Source organism: Amblyomma americanum, chromosome 3, assembly GCF_052857255.1.
Source record: "Amblyomma americanum isolate KBUSLIRL-KWMA chromosome 3, ASM5285725v1, whole genome shotgun sequence".
Taxonomy (NCBI): Eukaryota; Metazoa; Arthropoda; class Arachnida; order Ixodida; family Ixodidae; genus Amblyomma; species Amblyomma americanum.
The window spans coordinates 158,209,036-158,224,324 of record NC_135499.1 but is presented as its reverse complement, the minus strand read 5'-3'; the positions used below and the strand labels follow the sequence as shown (position 1 = coordinate 158,224,324).

The following is a 15,289-nucleotide window of genomic DNA, read 5'->3' as shown; positions in this document are numbered from 1 at the left end:
GACCGCGGCGGCTGCGTTTTTATGGAGGAAAAACGCTAAGGCGCCCGTGTGCTGTGCGATGTCAGTGCACGTTAAAGATCCCCAGGTGGTCGAAATTATTCCGGAGCCCTCCACTACGGCACCTCTCTCTTCCTTTCTTCTTTCACTCCCTCCTTTGCCCTTCCCTTACGGCGCGGTTCAGGTGTCCTACGATATATGAGACAGATACTGCACCATTTCCCTTCCCCCCCAAAAACCAATTATTAAACCAATTATTATTATTATTATTTTTTTTTAAATAGCCAGCTCAACCCCGCTTCTGCTTGTTGTACATTAGTTTAGGCAGTTATTTTTGTTCAGCGTGAGAAAAAGCGGCAGTTAGTAACAGAGTTTATGACGCGGCCTAAAGGTCACAGTGGTTCATTGCTTATGGCCACGCCCTCTGGATGCAATTGCTTATATTGCATGATTATGTGTCTGGGAGCCTACGTCACGAGTTGAAGCGTATGTTGCGGTACTTGATGCATATTTTTCACGATATTCTGTCAGAAGTGATATCCCTAATGCACGACATTGGCAAATTTTTCTGCCTTGTGGATAAACCACGTTTGACTTCAGTGGCAAATTTTTCTTTTTACATCGGAGCATCATGGTGCCAATAATTACAGAAACTGTGTTAGTGGCTCAAGTAGGAAGGTATTGTTCGCTGTAATCTCTGCATCACACATTACTGCGAAAGGAAGCACGCGTATAAAATGGCATGGGCTAGTCCTCATTTCACGACGAGGCATGCACAGGCTTGCGTCAGCAAGTGATGACAGACTTTTGCTGACTCGAACCTTCCTGCCCTGAGTTTCCGTGCCTATAACCTCAGAAAAGTCACTTAGGCACCTGGGAGAGCAGTTCGACCTCTTGACTTCATGCTTTAGGCGATGTTGAGAGGATAGAGAGAGCGGAGAGTGTGCCACGATATGCGCAGCATGTTCGTAGAGGATTCAAAAATGCAGAAGCCACGTTTGGTTGGCGTGGGAAAGTGAGGGTTGGTCGCTACCTAGACCAGATGATGCGAAGGAAGTGACGTCAGTACTTCGAAATAAGGTATCTGCATAGCGTTACCTCTCTTAAATGCGGTGGGAAAGTTGGCGATATCAGAACCTGCTATTCCACAAGCTTGACGCCTCTGAAGCCTTCAGCTGGCGCTGAATGCCGTAACCGTGGCAGCAGCTTTTTTTTTTTTTTGCAAACTGTAGCGAATACATTAACTTTCGTTTCTTCAACTCTTTCCATGACATGAAAAAATGGGTATTTTTGTTGATTATAATTATTATTTCTGACTGAAAAAAATATTTTAGTAACATGAGCACGCAACACATCAAAATGAAGTAAATCAATGAACAATTTAATTGTAAGCATCTAAAGTATAACTATTAGACAGTGATGCGAAATTTTATTTTTCTAATACAAATTTTAATTAAAATTGTGGTAAATATTCATTACACCAGTTTTATAGCCCGAAAATAAAAATATTTTACAATTCTGAAAAATAAATTATGTTGCTTGTTTTGTTGCATAAAACGCCTCAAATATTTCAATGCTTTGACTGACAAATACCTATAGCTACAAAAAAAATGTTGGCTGCCTCGTAGAAAGCAGCCATTTTTGGGGGAGTTACAAAAGCTTCTTTTTCGCCAACTGTACTGACTAGAAAATGTTAAAAAGTAATCCAACATTTATTCCCATCAATATGCTTCTGAATGACAGAAACTAAAAGAGTAAGTGCTGCATTGTAATCCAGATGAAATAAATGTAGTGAAAATCACAGCGAAACCTAGAGTGAAATGGGGCTATAATGGCAGAAAAACTGTCTAATATATAAAATTTTTGCAATAAAACTCTATTAAGGTTACGCTGAAAACAGAGATGCCCCTCAGGAATGTCTTCAGCTACAAAAGAGAACTTCCATGAACCAAGGCTGGAGCGTCATAGAGAGCGAAACGGCTGCTCTATCTAAAAAGACATATACAAACACCCAACAGCACAGCATATTAGTAAAATGTCTTGCGGACATTGACTAAGGAAGAAGACACCAGAAAGCAAGCCGGCATTACTTCAGCAGAGATGCAGTGTAGGAGGTCGATCACCTTCCTGGAAATGAGCAAGGCATTCAACGACGCGCCTCTACACCTGGCGCTTTTTTAGTGCGCTAGAACTGAGGCCCCTGTGACCTATTTCGTCATTGTCTGTCTGGCTGAAATAGAAAACACTTTATGGCTACGAGTGAGTTTCGAACCCACGGCGGCGCGAACAGATCAGCTTCGCTGGTGACTGCATTATACCACTACGCCACCGCCACTTTTTTCTTTTTACTGCAAACAAAATTGTACGATATGTACACAAGAACCGCTAGCACACCAGTGACTGACGTAGGAGGGCTAAAATTTTCCAGTTGTCTCTATAATGTACGTGATTTTATTGGGGACAACTTCGGTATTGCTCCGCCGCAGAGGCCACCTTTATATCTCAAAAATGCTAGTTAAAGAGTGCCGGGCTTCCCTGATACGCCTGGTATAGAAAAGAAAGCAACTGTGTCGAATATATTTTTTAAATATCGACCACTTAAAGTGAAAGTTCTGATTTCAAAAGTGTTCTCAAAGTCACTTTTTCCATCGTATAGTAGAAATTTTGTTTTAATTCAGCTTTCGGTGTGTCAAGATAGAGAGTACTTCAAAAATGAAACTGGATTATGCGTTATGTGTTGCAACAGAAGAGTTCCTAATGTCTTTAATTCTAATGTTATGGTGGACTGCTGATTTTGAAGGTCAAATAATTTCAAATTAGCTCTATGTATCCATTAGCAACTCTTGTTTTGCGATGGTGATTAATACCAGAAATCGATACCATGCACTAGGTTTTGCAGTATATCTCATCAGAAGCACGCAGTTTAGTGTTGAGACAGTGAAGGACTCCAGTTTGGTCTTTTGTGAACAAAGCCCATGTCTGGGCGCCGATACGTCAAGAAACATTTTTTTTTGCTGTTTGGCGTCACTTTTTGTTTTCAAAGTTTTATCCAGCAGTTATAACAAGTTGAAATGACCTTTCTGTGAAACTTTGTCCTCATTAACGTTCATTTTAATGCAGTTTGAGACGCTTAAATTGCAAGCTGCTGCCACTTGTTCCTACAAAAGGAATTGAAAGATGCGTATACAAGAATTCCTAGAATTATATGATTTATCTGTTAGCTTTTTTCCCAAATCTGCGGAGACGATCGCGCACATCTAGCAAAGCTGCGTCTTGAGGATTTTTGACAACACGCCAACCATTGTGGGCATTTTAATGGCTGCCTTTTCGGGCAAATCGCATGCACGAACGGAATTAAATCGGCCCCTGAAATGTTTACACGGCTTCTTTTTTGCTTTTGTCCATGAACTTGCACCACACGAGAAATTCATTGCGAAGATTTGATTAATGTGCACAGATATATTTTCTTTTTAATTTGTACGACTGCTCCTTATAAGGCTATTAGAACTGAAGTTACATTTAATATAACAAAGACTTTTGCAATGTGTTATCTAGGAGTATATGCAGCTGAACTTTGCCACTTTTCACGTAGGATGCTCTCGGTTCTCAAAATTTTCGAGAACAAGTTTGATGTGATGGAAATACGACAGACCCTCGATGCGCACGCACTATACCGGGGAGGGGAGCGAAGCGCGAGGAAAATGTTTGGCTCCGCTATATTTGGTTTTATGCTATATATTTGGTGTTTAGCATCCCAAAGCGACTCAGGCTATGAGGGACTCCGTAGTGGAGGACTTCGGATAATTTCGACTACCTGTGGTTCTTTAACGTACGCTGACATTGCACAGTACATAGGCCTCCAGCATTTCGCCTCCACCGCAATGCGACCGCCGCAGTCGGAATCAAACCCGCGACTTTCGGGTCAGCAGCAGAGCACGTAACTGCTGATCCACTGCGGCGTCCATTCTCCGCTACATACCCTGCGCTTCATAGTGCAGTCGTTAATGCTTTCGTACGTGTTCATCTCTGTTGCTCTCACGGGCTGTAGAAGCACTGCTGTTGATCGCTCTCGGGGTTCGTTGCGCGTTTATTCTGTAGCTCAGGGTGGTGTGCCTTGCAGCAAGCATTTCAAGTAGGCCGTGTCGTTAAAAGAAAAGACATACTTCTGTCTGGTTGCAAAACCGGTTAGAACTGTTACGTGCTAAACGCCTTAATTTTTCGACCGCCAAAGGTCGCAATTGTAAGAGTGCAGTACACTCGTGGATAAAGCATCCTGAACAAATTCGTAATACGTCGGCGAGTTCCATAGAGCACTACTCAGATGAGGCTCCGAGCGGAAAGTTCTCCATCCTTTTCCTGCGCAGGCTGACGTTCCTCCAGTAAGCGGCCGTTCAGTCGACGCACCATAACGATCTCCCGGTCACAACGTGCAATGATCCTCCACGCGCGCATTGTCTGTGTATGGCCCGGGGAACGACGGGTGCGTCAAGGAATCGCGACGAGTGATGTGTGTGACGGATATGGTGCAGTGGAAACACTAGAACACCTGCTGCTTCACTGTGCTGCCTGCGCCGATGCTCGTCGCGATATGCTCGCGGCCTATAGGGCGCAGGGCATACTACCAGACTCCATCAAGACGCTATTGTGGCCGCAGGGCAGTGCGCGCACTCGTGAGCGAACTTTGGTGAGCCTCTGTGCATTCCTCGAACACACGGGCTTGACGTCCCGTCTGTTCTCCGTCAGGTAGTTACACGCAGTGACCGAACGCTCCGCGATTTGTACCTTTAACGATTAATGACTGGACGCTCCACTCCAGTTGTAACCAACACAGTGCTGTGCACGTGTGTGATTTAATTCCTCTAAAATTAACTAATCACGCGCACAACCTGTACACATTTCTTATTGTGTAAATGGTTTGTACATATTACTTCTCCCCCTATCCTCTCTTCCTGTCCCCTCACCTCTTTCATTTCATTTCTCCATCCTGCCTGCTATCCTTTATTTCCGCTGCTCCAGCTCAAGTGCTTCAGTATCGATGGCAGATGCCGGGGCTAGCAAAAATCTTTTCCTTCCTTTTTACTATTAGTTTTAATAAAACCACTGCCACCCGCAGAACAGAGACGTATGGAAGAAGGATGCAGGGAGATAAATTGGTGGCTCAACACACACTGTTTCTCCTTTTCTCTTCCGCTTGAACGCTGTGGTCGAATTTCAATGGAGGCGAAATTATAGAGGCCCGTGTTCTGCGCAATGCCAGGGCACGTCAAAGAACCTCAGGTGGTCGAAATTTCCGGAGCACATCACTACGGCGTCCCTCATGGCCTGAGGCGCTTTGGGACGTTAAACCAAGCCCAAACCAATCTTCCGCTTCAAACACTCGCAGGCTACGGGCACTCGGGTTGACAGAGGCAGCCCTTGCCTGAGGTCACTACTGTTTCTGGCCGGCTTGAAGGCACGGGCCCTTCTTGTAGGCAGTTGGAGGGCTGTGTTTTCCTTCCCTTTTCATTACCATCTTACCCTCTAGCGCACTACGCTCATAATAATCTCAATCGAAACACTCCGCCACAACAGAGCACTCCGTGCTCTTATCGCCGCGGATGACTGTTTTGAAGTCGTGCTTACCGTGCGTCAAAAACCGTCCAGCATGTCACATCAAAGCGCGCAGCTTCCTCATGATAGCGGCATGCTGTTCATTTTTTTCCTTCCTTTATGTGAAAGGAATGGTGTGTAGCAAGTGCAATTTCAAGGACATGTGTGACTGTGACGGGTGTTCTGGAGATTTGGCGATGCTGTCGAGCCGTCGTCGTATCGGGTGACAAAGCGCGCGTATTGTAAGGAACCCTCTGCAGCCCTGTTAGGTCAATGAGGGTATCTTCTTCATGCGTTATGTTTCAGTTTCGAGTACCAAGTTGTGTTGCTGGAACCGAAACGCGTACATAGAAAACTGCCTCTAGAAGTCACAGACGCCACTGAAATTCGAAAAAAAAGCGTTTGCTTTGTGCCGTGTGGCCCCGGGTTCAAATTTCGCTTCCAATGTTCTTCGGCTACAGAAGGCTGCCTTGTGCGCAGTATTGACTCGCCAAGCCTTGATAGGGATGAGTGTGCGTTCAACTCACCTCGTGAAACCGGGGATCATGCCTTGGCGAAGGAAGCCCTCCTTCAACGCCGCCTTCGCTTCAAGGTTCAAGGGGAACCACACCCAGTTGCTCTGAGCGTCAACCTTGACAATGGCCTTCGGCACTCACCGCACACACCTGCTCACAGCCGGCTGCGCGCTGCACACGTTCGCATCGTTACCAAAGCCGGCTGGAAAGCCTCCGCTTTCGTAGAAGCCCAGCAAGCACAGCACCTGCCGTTGCACTGACCGCGCATTCACCCGCATGTCTCCCTCTTCATCAGCGAGTTCGTCGCACAGCCACTGCACAGACTCCTTCTCGAGACGAAATAGGTGTCGAAACATGTCCTGCAAGTAAAACTCATCTTCGTGCACCACATGCGCAGCTGGCATTTTCGATCACAAACGAAATAAACCAGCACGAAGCGATATCAAAGAACGACGTCTTTTCGCTGCATAATTACGTGTGCAAAGTCAACACTTTTGCCCCGGTCGTGTCGCAAAGCGCAGGCACTCATGACGCAAAAAAGAAACGAATGTGTCCGCCGGCCAGGGCCGACCAATGGGAGCGGGGCAAATGGATCGGTTTGATATTGGTTTGTGATTGAATGAGTGGATAAAACTCTTTACTGGTCTCCAAGAGTCAATTATAGGGTCAGGATGGGTGGACTCCGTGGATCATTCCTTAATATGCGCTAGTAGTGGTATGACGGCTCCCCGCCATATATGAATCTGTGAAAGAGAAGAAGCACTTGTGCGGGAGGGATGTCTAATGCTACAGCATTGTACTCTTAAGGGTAGATTAAGCGAGGTCCAAGTTTTGTGCTCTTCGTTGCGTTTGAAAGTGCAAGGCACAGTTGAAGAATTGTGTTTGGGCCTTTAAGTCTGAAGCGCTTTCAGTTATTTTTTCCGTGTGTCAGAATTCATTTCGAGCGTCAACAACATTCATACGATGTCAATTAGCCGGAGACAGAGGGTCAGAAAAACTAGCATCGCACTCAAGGGTGCCCTCAAATGCGCTTTCGGGAATTACTGTGCAGAGAGGAACCACTACGAATATTCGGAAATAACCCACTGCGTACGCCTCTGTAATTCAGGCCCTTGCGGCAGCGCAGTCGATGTGCTGGGAAAAATGTCACTGCAGGCGAACAGCCTTGCTGATATTTTGCATACGGGGAAGGCCTCAACATTCGTTGCACCTTCTTCATTTCAACTTTGGTATTTCTATTAAGATACAACGCAATTATATGCCGTATAGCCACAATACGTGTACAATTCTAACGAGACTCAGCATCGACCGTGCGTAGCACGTCGTTCACATTCTGCAGACGTCGGGACGCGGGGGTAGGTGACGATGCTACACGGCTACCTGCAGGATGCCTGAATTTTACGATATTCCATGCAGTTGGAGGAGCGTTGGTTGAGCTGTAGCTGGAAAATAGAGGAAGGATATAAACTTTATTTCACATGAAAAAAAGTGACGACTAATTCTGAAAAAAATATTAAAAATGATGAAAATGAATTAAGCCTATTCGGTATAGTCCAGGCATTCCTTCTTTATTCGGTTGATAGCGCACTTTAGAAATGTGGTTTATAAAGAATGAATTGGTCGAAATAAACCCCTGATGTGGGCTCTGTACGAGCTGTTGGGCAAAGAAGGGTAGGGAAATGAGGGGCTCGTTACGACATACAAGTAAAGAAAGCCAACAGTCTCCGAACCCAAAGAAAACGTAAGGAATTGTTCCTATAGTAAAGAAAGCCAACAGTCTCCGAACCCAAAGAAAACGTAAGGAATTGTTCCTATATCTGTCCTTTATTCTAACTTTTGATGTTGATCAGTGGGAAATTAATACGCTAATTATTTTAAGGCAGAAAGGTATTTGATTAGAAGGTAGAAGAAAGAACAAGTACATGTCGATTGGATTTTCTTTCTGAAGAACTTCAAACCCAGGCTCTTGTGCAGTCACGTTATTTGGCGGCCGTGCATGTCCAGCGGTTTTCTTCGCAGGCGCCGATGGTATGAAAGCCAGCGCGGCGTGACCGATCGAATAATGGCACTGCTGGCTACGAAAACGGCGCTGATCCGCGCCCTTTGGTTAGCTGAATCGCTATTCGTGGATAACATCTTGTGAGTCGTATATAAATACATGAGAGGATATTTTGTAGCATTTTGAGCGGAATGCACACAAAAGATTTTTTTTCGCTCCTGTCTTGTAAAGAAGCGACACAATGAGAAAACACTCTCAGGGTGATAAATTTTGCAGAACTTTGTTTAACTTTTCAGTGTGCGCGGGACAGTAACCCCAATCGTACACCCACTTTTTTTCAGTCCCGGCGCATCCTTCGTAAAAGAAAACGCATACGTAAGGTATTTTCTTGTTTGCCTTCAAGTATTCAGTGCGTGCCCAGACCTGATACCCTGTAAGCGCAAGAGAAGGGTAAAACGTAACAGTAAGGCCTTTATGACTGTGGGGATGTGCTTATTAAGCTTTGCCTAGACAGTAGCACACAGAAAGGGAAGCACACAAGAGACATGTTGCTATATACAGAGTGCGGCTTCTCATCTCGCACTGCAAGAATCGGTATGTTAACAAGGTTTCATCATCACGCAGTTCCTTTCATCATGCAACGTTGACTTTAATTTAGAAAAATTCAAGCAGCTGGCATTATATAGGCGTTTCTCAGGTTCACAAAATCCCGTAGTTTCCTTAGGTTTACTGTCACTTGCTTTACAGCTCACTTCTTTCTTGCCTCTCCGCTATGTAATAAAATTGCTATCGTAATAAGGATATTTGCAGCAACTTTGTCTAATTCAGACAAAGCAACAATCACAACGTTACACTGGCTACGGAAGTTACACTTAAGGAAGTAAAAGCGTTGTTTCCTTACCAAGCTCCTGCGAATGCATAAGTAAGCATCTTTTTTGCTCCACGTAGATCACTTCGTTGCAACTAAACAGTCGGTCGAAGGTGAAAGATAAAGGTGATGCTGAAGAGAAAATGTGGCACTTGAAATTTTTCGAAAGTTGAATTATTGTGCTGTGTTTCTGTGCAAAGAGCAAAAATATTCTACACAACAGAGCCTGAAGAAGTAAAAAGAAACTGCAGGGGACACATAAGCTCCACCTTAAAGGTATGACGCGACAGCGTTAATTGGTTAATGCCCATATGTGCGGAATTGGCATCTCTCTACAATACATTCATACATCCCTGGGAGTCCCCATACCCCTCCTGGCGCAGTGGTGCAGCGGTTAAGCGATGCACCACTGCCCTGCGATGGCAGGTGTTCTCAGCGGTGGGCCTGGTGAGGCCTAGGTTGCTCTTCCCGAGGAACCTCTCGCGACCAAGCATTAATTTAACTGCTACCTGCTACGGTTGTCAGTTTCACCGCAAACCGGGGGGAGAGGGAAGCGGCCGGTTGCTCCGGCCGCACCGGCTCCGAGGCGTCAAACGGTCGTTGACGCTGACATGGGGTACTAACGCTCTGGCGTTAATAGTATAATTTGCTTATGTCATTAACCGCTGGTTGCGCTCATAGGGTGACCTGTAAGTAGCACTCAATCGCAGTGATGACAAAGAGATAGTGACAAAGGAGATCCTGAGAGCGCAAAAATCTAAACTAATGCTTCGGGCTACCTGTTTTCGGGCTGTGAGGAAAGACTGTTTTACTGCGTGGCACACTAGGATACGCAAATAAATCGTATTCGGACCGCCTCTTGGAGAACACAACGCTCCTAAACGTGGTGATGCAGGCCTAGTGAGGGATGTTTTCTCAGAAATTATTCGCATCATAGCTGACACATATTACGTGATCATCAAAGAAACTACCATCAGATGGTTTAGAAATATCAAACTGAGAAATGTACGCGACTTTACAGCTTAGTGTTACGTCCTCCATCCTTATTTCTTCATCCACCAAGAAAGACCGCTGCTGCGGATTATCGTGTACAGACCGTCAAGTGTTCAGCTATCTCTCGCGACCGCCTACTCTTCTGGGAGCAAGCGGTTTAGGACGGAGCGAAATTGATAAAGGTCAAGGCTAAGCCCATGTTCACGAAGCGCCACGAGGCGTGGACGTCGCCAGATAGGCTGGGCCTCCTTACTCGCACATTTCAGAAAAATCGGCACCTGGCGCACGCGCTTGATCGCGCGTACACGTCCCGAATCAAGATGCCTGAATGGCAAATGGGTGAAGTGCTTTTGGCTATTTTATGTTGCTATATGGTCCACACTGCAGTAACCGATAGAGAAAAAACAAAATTGAAAAATATGCCCTGCAGATTCAAACATGAGATAACCCAAAACATGAATATTTGAAAGGAATTAACAAGCATATTCAAAGCCAGAGTTAATAACAGCCGCTCTGCAGCTCGTGTTTTTCGCGATTTGCAGCTGCCATCGAAATGCCACCCTTGTCCCTGAAACGAGATGACAAATTATTGTTTATGACATCTAACGGCGCATCCCGAACGTATCTATGAAGATTGGATCCCGAGGTAGAGAATAGTGTTGATAATGGCGCCTTTTACGGACAAAGTGTTGTTGATGCCAGGAAGTAAGAAGCTACTGATCCCTGCTTTGGGTGATCTCTTGTTTAAGCGCTCTTGGCTTATTTTCATACTTTCTTTTCGTTGACAGTGCGCACAATGGAGTGCATGCGTATGCTGCCACTTTCTCAGAAATGTTAAGAGGTGCACGGCGTCCGTAATAAGGAGGGGCTATAGCAGTTGACGTTTCCAGCTGCGGGAGCTCTGTGAGCATTAGCTTGGCCCTGACCGTTTCGCAGTTTGTGTTGTCATAGGGCACTGGCGTGTAGAAAAGCCGACAGTCGCGCAATATATCCAAAGATTTGGCCGACAATACGTCGCTTTTTGCGGGGCTACTCTTTTTGTATGCCTTCTGCGAACCAGTGCCGGAAACATGGTCTATGGTTAGAAAGAAAGTGGAGACCCATGATAACAAGGTAACCATGTGGGCTAGTTGGTGTATTTCAGACATAATTTCACCAGCGAAAGTACCAGACACCAGGAGAAGAACACACAGGACAACGGTGGACTAACAACTGAAGTTTAATCGAGAAACGGCCAATCAAATTCACCAGAAGACGCATGCGTATCCGACTCACTAAAAAAAAGCATATACGTGGCAAATCACCAAGGAGTGGATACACGCTCCATATCTGGCAAACAACAAAAGGCAGAAACTTTGCCTAAAAAAAACTTGCACGCGCACACTTCTGCTCAGGAAGTCAAATTCCTTGTTAGTGAGATGCAAAGACGGTGCACTGACGCATGTGTCACAGCCTTGCAACCTAACATGGTAGGCCTTCAGGATTTCCCTCTCCTCCTTGTTTTAACCTTTTTCGATGGCTGACATGCTGTTAAAAGCCGAAACACAGTTTTTACATCTCCTGCAGTGACGTGGGAGATTATTTTGATCAGACTAATTTTACAGCAAATTGTTATGTTCGCTTGACCGGTCATTAACACATCTGCCAGTTTGGCCCGTGTGCACGCTACCACATGACAGGGGTAACTTGTAAACGACACGAGTCGAACAAGCAACCAACTTGTTGGCATGCTTCACGGTGCAGCCCTTGGACTTTCTCCCCTCACTGGCCTTCGCGATTCGTGAACATAAACCAGACAGCTTACAAGGTGCAGAGAAGACTGCTGTCACGCCGTGACGTTGGGCCACTTTTTTCAGGTTATGCGAGACACCGTGAAGATAGGGCACCACTTCAATTTTCTTCTCTTCCAGTCTAATATTTCCGCAATCACGTGTATTTTGCTTCTTAATTTTCTGCAGCATCGACTCACCAACGGCAGTCAGCACGTCAGCCGGATAACCCGCGTCACTAAGGCGGCGGACTTGCTGGTGAAAGCTGTCAATCACTGCATGTGGGCAGCTCTTCTGCAAGACATTCCTTAGGCAAAGGCTTGCTATGGCTCTTTTTATCAGCTTGGAGCGCGATGAAACATAAGGCAATAACGCTTTCTTAGTTCTAGGTGAGTAGCTCCAGCAGATGTGGCCTTCGTTAAAGGTTAGCATTAAGTCTGGGACCCGAATGGCCTTTGTCTAAGGAATGTCTTGCAGAAGAGCTGCCCACATGCAGTGAGTGACAGCTTTCACCAGCAAGTCCGCCGCCTTAGTGACGCGAGTTATCCGGCAGACGTGCTGACTGCCGTTGGTGAGTCGATGCTGCAGAAAATTAAGAAGCAAAATACACGTGATTGCGGAAATATTAGACTGGAGGAGAAGAAAATTGAAGTGGTGCCCTATCTTCACGGTGTCTCGCATAACCTGAAAAAAGTGGCCCAACGGCACGGCGTGACGGCAGTCTTCTCTGCACCTTGTAAGCTGTCTGGTTTATGTTCACGAATCGCGAAGGCCAGTGAGGGGAGGAAGTCCAAGGGCTGCACCGTGAAGCATGCCAACAAGTTGGTTGCTTGTTCGACTCGTGTCGTTTACAAGTTACCCCTGTCATGTGGTAGGGTGTACACGGGCCAAACTGGCAGATGTGTTAATGACCGGTCACGCGAACATAACGATTTCCTGTAAAATTAGTCTGATCAAAATAATCTCCCACGTCACTGCAGGAGATGTAAAAACTGTGTTTCGGCTTTTAACAGCATGTCAGCCATCGAAAAAGGTTAAAACAAGGAGGAGAGGGAAATCCTGAAGGCCTACCATGTTAGGTTGCAAGGCTGTGACACATGCGTCAGTGCACCGTCTTTGCATCTCACTAACAAGGAATTTGACTTCCTGAGCAGAAAGTTGTGCTTGCAAGTTTGATAGGCAAAGTTTGTGCCTTTTTTTTAGTGAGTCTGATACGCGTGCGTCTTCTGGTGACTTAGGTTGGCTGTTTCTCGATTAAACTTCAGTGGTTAGTCCAGCGTTGTCCTGTGTTCTTCTTCTCCTGGTGTCTCGTACTTTCGCTGGTGAAATTATGTCTGAGACCCATGATAGTTTTACTTTAAAGGGCAGCTCCGGGAATTTTTCGAGTTTTCGTACTATTGTGAAACTTATTTTGTACGTTTTCCTCTCCTTTTTGGTTACTGCCACCAACTTTGGTAGCCCGGAGATATGTATTTTTAAGTTTCTTGTTCAAGTTACCTCAGGTCAGGTGATTTTTACGGACGACACTGAATTTTTGACGCCACAAACATTCTCCGCACGTTAATACTCGTTTCCCACTTCATCAACAAAATTTTGAGGCTTGTATTTGGTCGTCTCAGGCATTCTAGAATATGGCTCATAGTCTTCAGTCGCTACCTGAGACATTCAACATGCGTAAAACGGTTTTATGCGTTGCATATTGCAATCACTCAGTTCAGCCCTTGGGCGCGGCCGGGCAGCCACCATTGACCTTTAGCGCAACCACGTGACGTGACGTCACGACAGCCGGAGGAAAAGCTGGGCCCCAACTCGCGCGGTCGCGCGCGGCCGCAGCCACCACCTGACTCCCGCTCCTCCCGCTAGGGGCGCTGCGCCGGCGCGTGACGTTACGGAGGAAAAGCTGGGCCCCAACTCGCTCGGTCGCGCGCGGCCGCAGCCACCACCTGACTCCCGCTCCTTCCGCTAGGGGCGCTGCGCCGGCGCGTGACGTCACGGAGGAAAAGCTGGGCCCAACTGGCGCGGTCGCGCGCGGCCGCAGCCACCACCTGACTCCCGCTCCTCCCGCTAGGGGCGCTGCGCTATGATTGACGTCACGGCATATGTATAAAAGAGCTGCGCTCATTCGCCGGGACAGTCTTATACCCCTGTCACACGGGCATTTCGAGGGCCCTCGAACCGATAGTCTATCGACTCAAAAGCGATCGAGCGCTGCTACACGGGCAGTTTCAATGGCGATCGAGTCAATAGCCTATCGAGTCAACGGAGCAGCACGGAACTCCATCGAGATATGCAACGCATTCTTGGCTTAACCAAGCTAAGCCTGGCCATTTTTTGTGCTTATGCTAGTAACACCTTGACTACGTCACGTGAAGAATCGTTCCCAGCAACGGACTCAGTTTTAGTTTTGGTTTGCTGTTTTTCCTGTTGTGAAATGCTTCAACAAGGTATTTTGAAAAATGCTTTGTTGTGACGGAGGCGATAGAGAGGAAAGGCAAATAGTTAGGGTGCGCTCTAAGCTGTGTGATGTGACTGTCAGCTCGAAATATTAGAAAAGTCGGCCTTTAAGGGTTTGTATTCTCATTGTTTGTTGAAGTTGCATAACCGAAGCAGCAATCCCATTAAAGTCACTAAGTTAATCTATGCAATAAACTCGGCTGTCTGGAAGCTGTGCTCTGAAGAGGTTTGATGCAATAAGCGGAAGTTTTGATAATGTACTTTAATTTTTACCCATAACCCATTAAGATGAGGAGCTTTTAAATACAAGTAGAATTGCATTGTTTTTTGCGCTCATGCACTAACAGAAACGAATAATAATCCATGCTGATTCGGAGTTGCCGGATTCGGACCAGACCACGGCGGCCGCGTTTTGATGGAGTGAAAAACGCAAAAGGCGCCCGTGTGCTGAGGAATGTCAGTGCCGGGGGGGGGGTGGGGGTGAGAAGGGGTATTCAGCAGCAAATCATGCGCGCGATCACTGCAAAAAAATAAACATTGCTTTGGAGGAGTCGTGCAACAAGAACCAATTCATCTATCTTGGAATTATTAAGAATTTTCTTAGGAGCTTTTTGGGGGTTAATCAAATTCTCTAACGCCTAACGAGCAGAATACCACTGGCGTAGTTGTGTCCTGCTGTGATCCCTTAAATCGGAAATAAACAAAGAATCCTAGAATATCATACAGTGAAGCTAGAAAGCAAAGCTAAAAGCAAAATAATGGCACTAAAAGCATGAATAAGGTACTGCTCGAAACAAGTAAAAGAATATTTGTTTCCTTACTTTTCTGCACATAGTAAGTTGCGTTGAGGGCGTTATCATACACATAAAAGCCGTCTGTTTTTGTAGACAATACACTGTAAGTTCCATGGTAGCTGTAAAAAAGTGACAGAATTATTAATAAACATGTTAATACTACTGCACCCTAATTAGAAAGTGCTATATGAACCGATTTTATTGAAAAATTAACTAAATAACCAGGAAATTCTAAAATCATGCATGAATCTATTATTCGTGAGACTTTTTTAGATTATGGGAAGAGTTGGAAAACATTTCAGCATTGCGAA

The 15,289-nt window shown here is 45.8% G+C and overlaps 1 protein-coding gene across 1 annotated transcript in view; it reads right to left on the bottom strand.

Annotated features, from left to right (window-relative positions):
• Positions 1–7,937: 7,937 nt before the first annotated feature.
• Positions 7,938–15,289, bottom strand: part of LOC144123412 (uncharacterized) — a 10,735-nt gene continuing 3,383 nt past the window's right edge. Inside the window, exons 3-5 of the mRNA XM_077656246.1 lie at positions 15,006–15,097; positions 9,002–9,100; positions 7,938–8,531 (exon numbers count right to left, since the gene is read on the bottom strand). Coding sequence (XP_077512372.1) covers positions 8,356–8,531; positions 9,002–9,100; positions 15,006–15,097 — 367 coding nt within the window. The 3' untranslated portion in view covers positions 7,938–8,355. The remainder of the gene's footprint in view (positions 8,532–9,001; positions 9,101–15,005; positions 15,098–15,289) is intronic.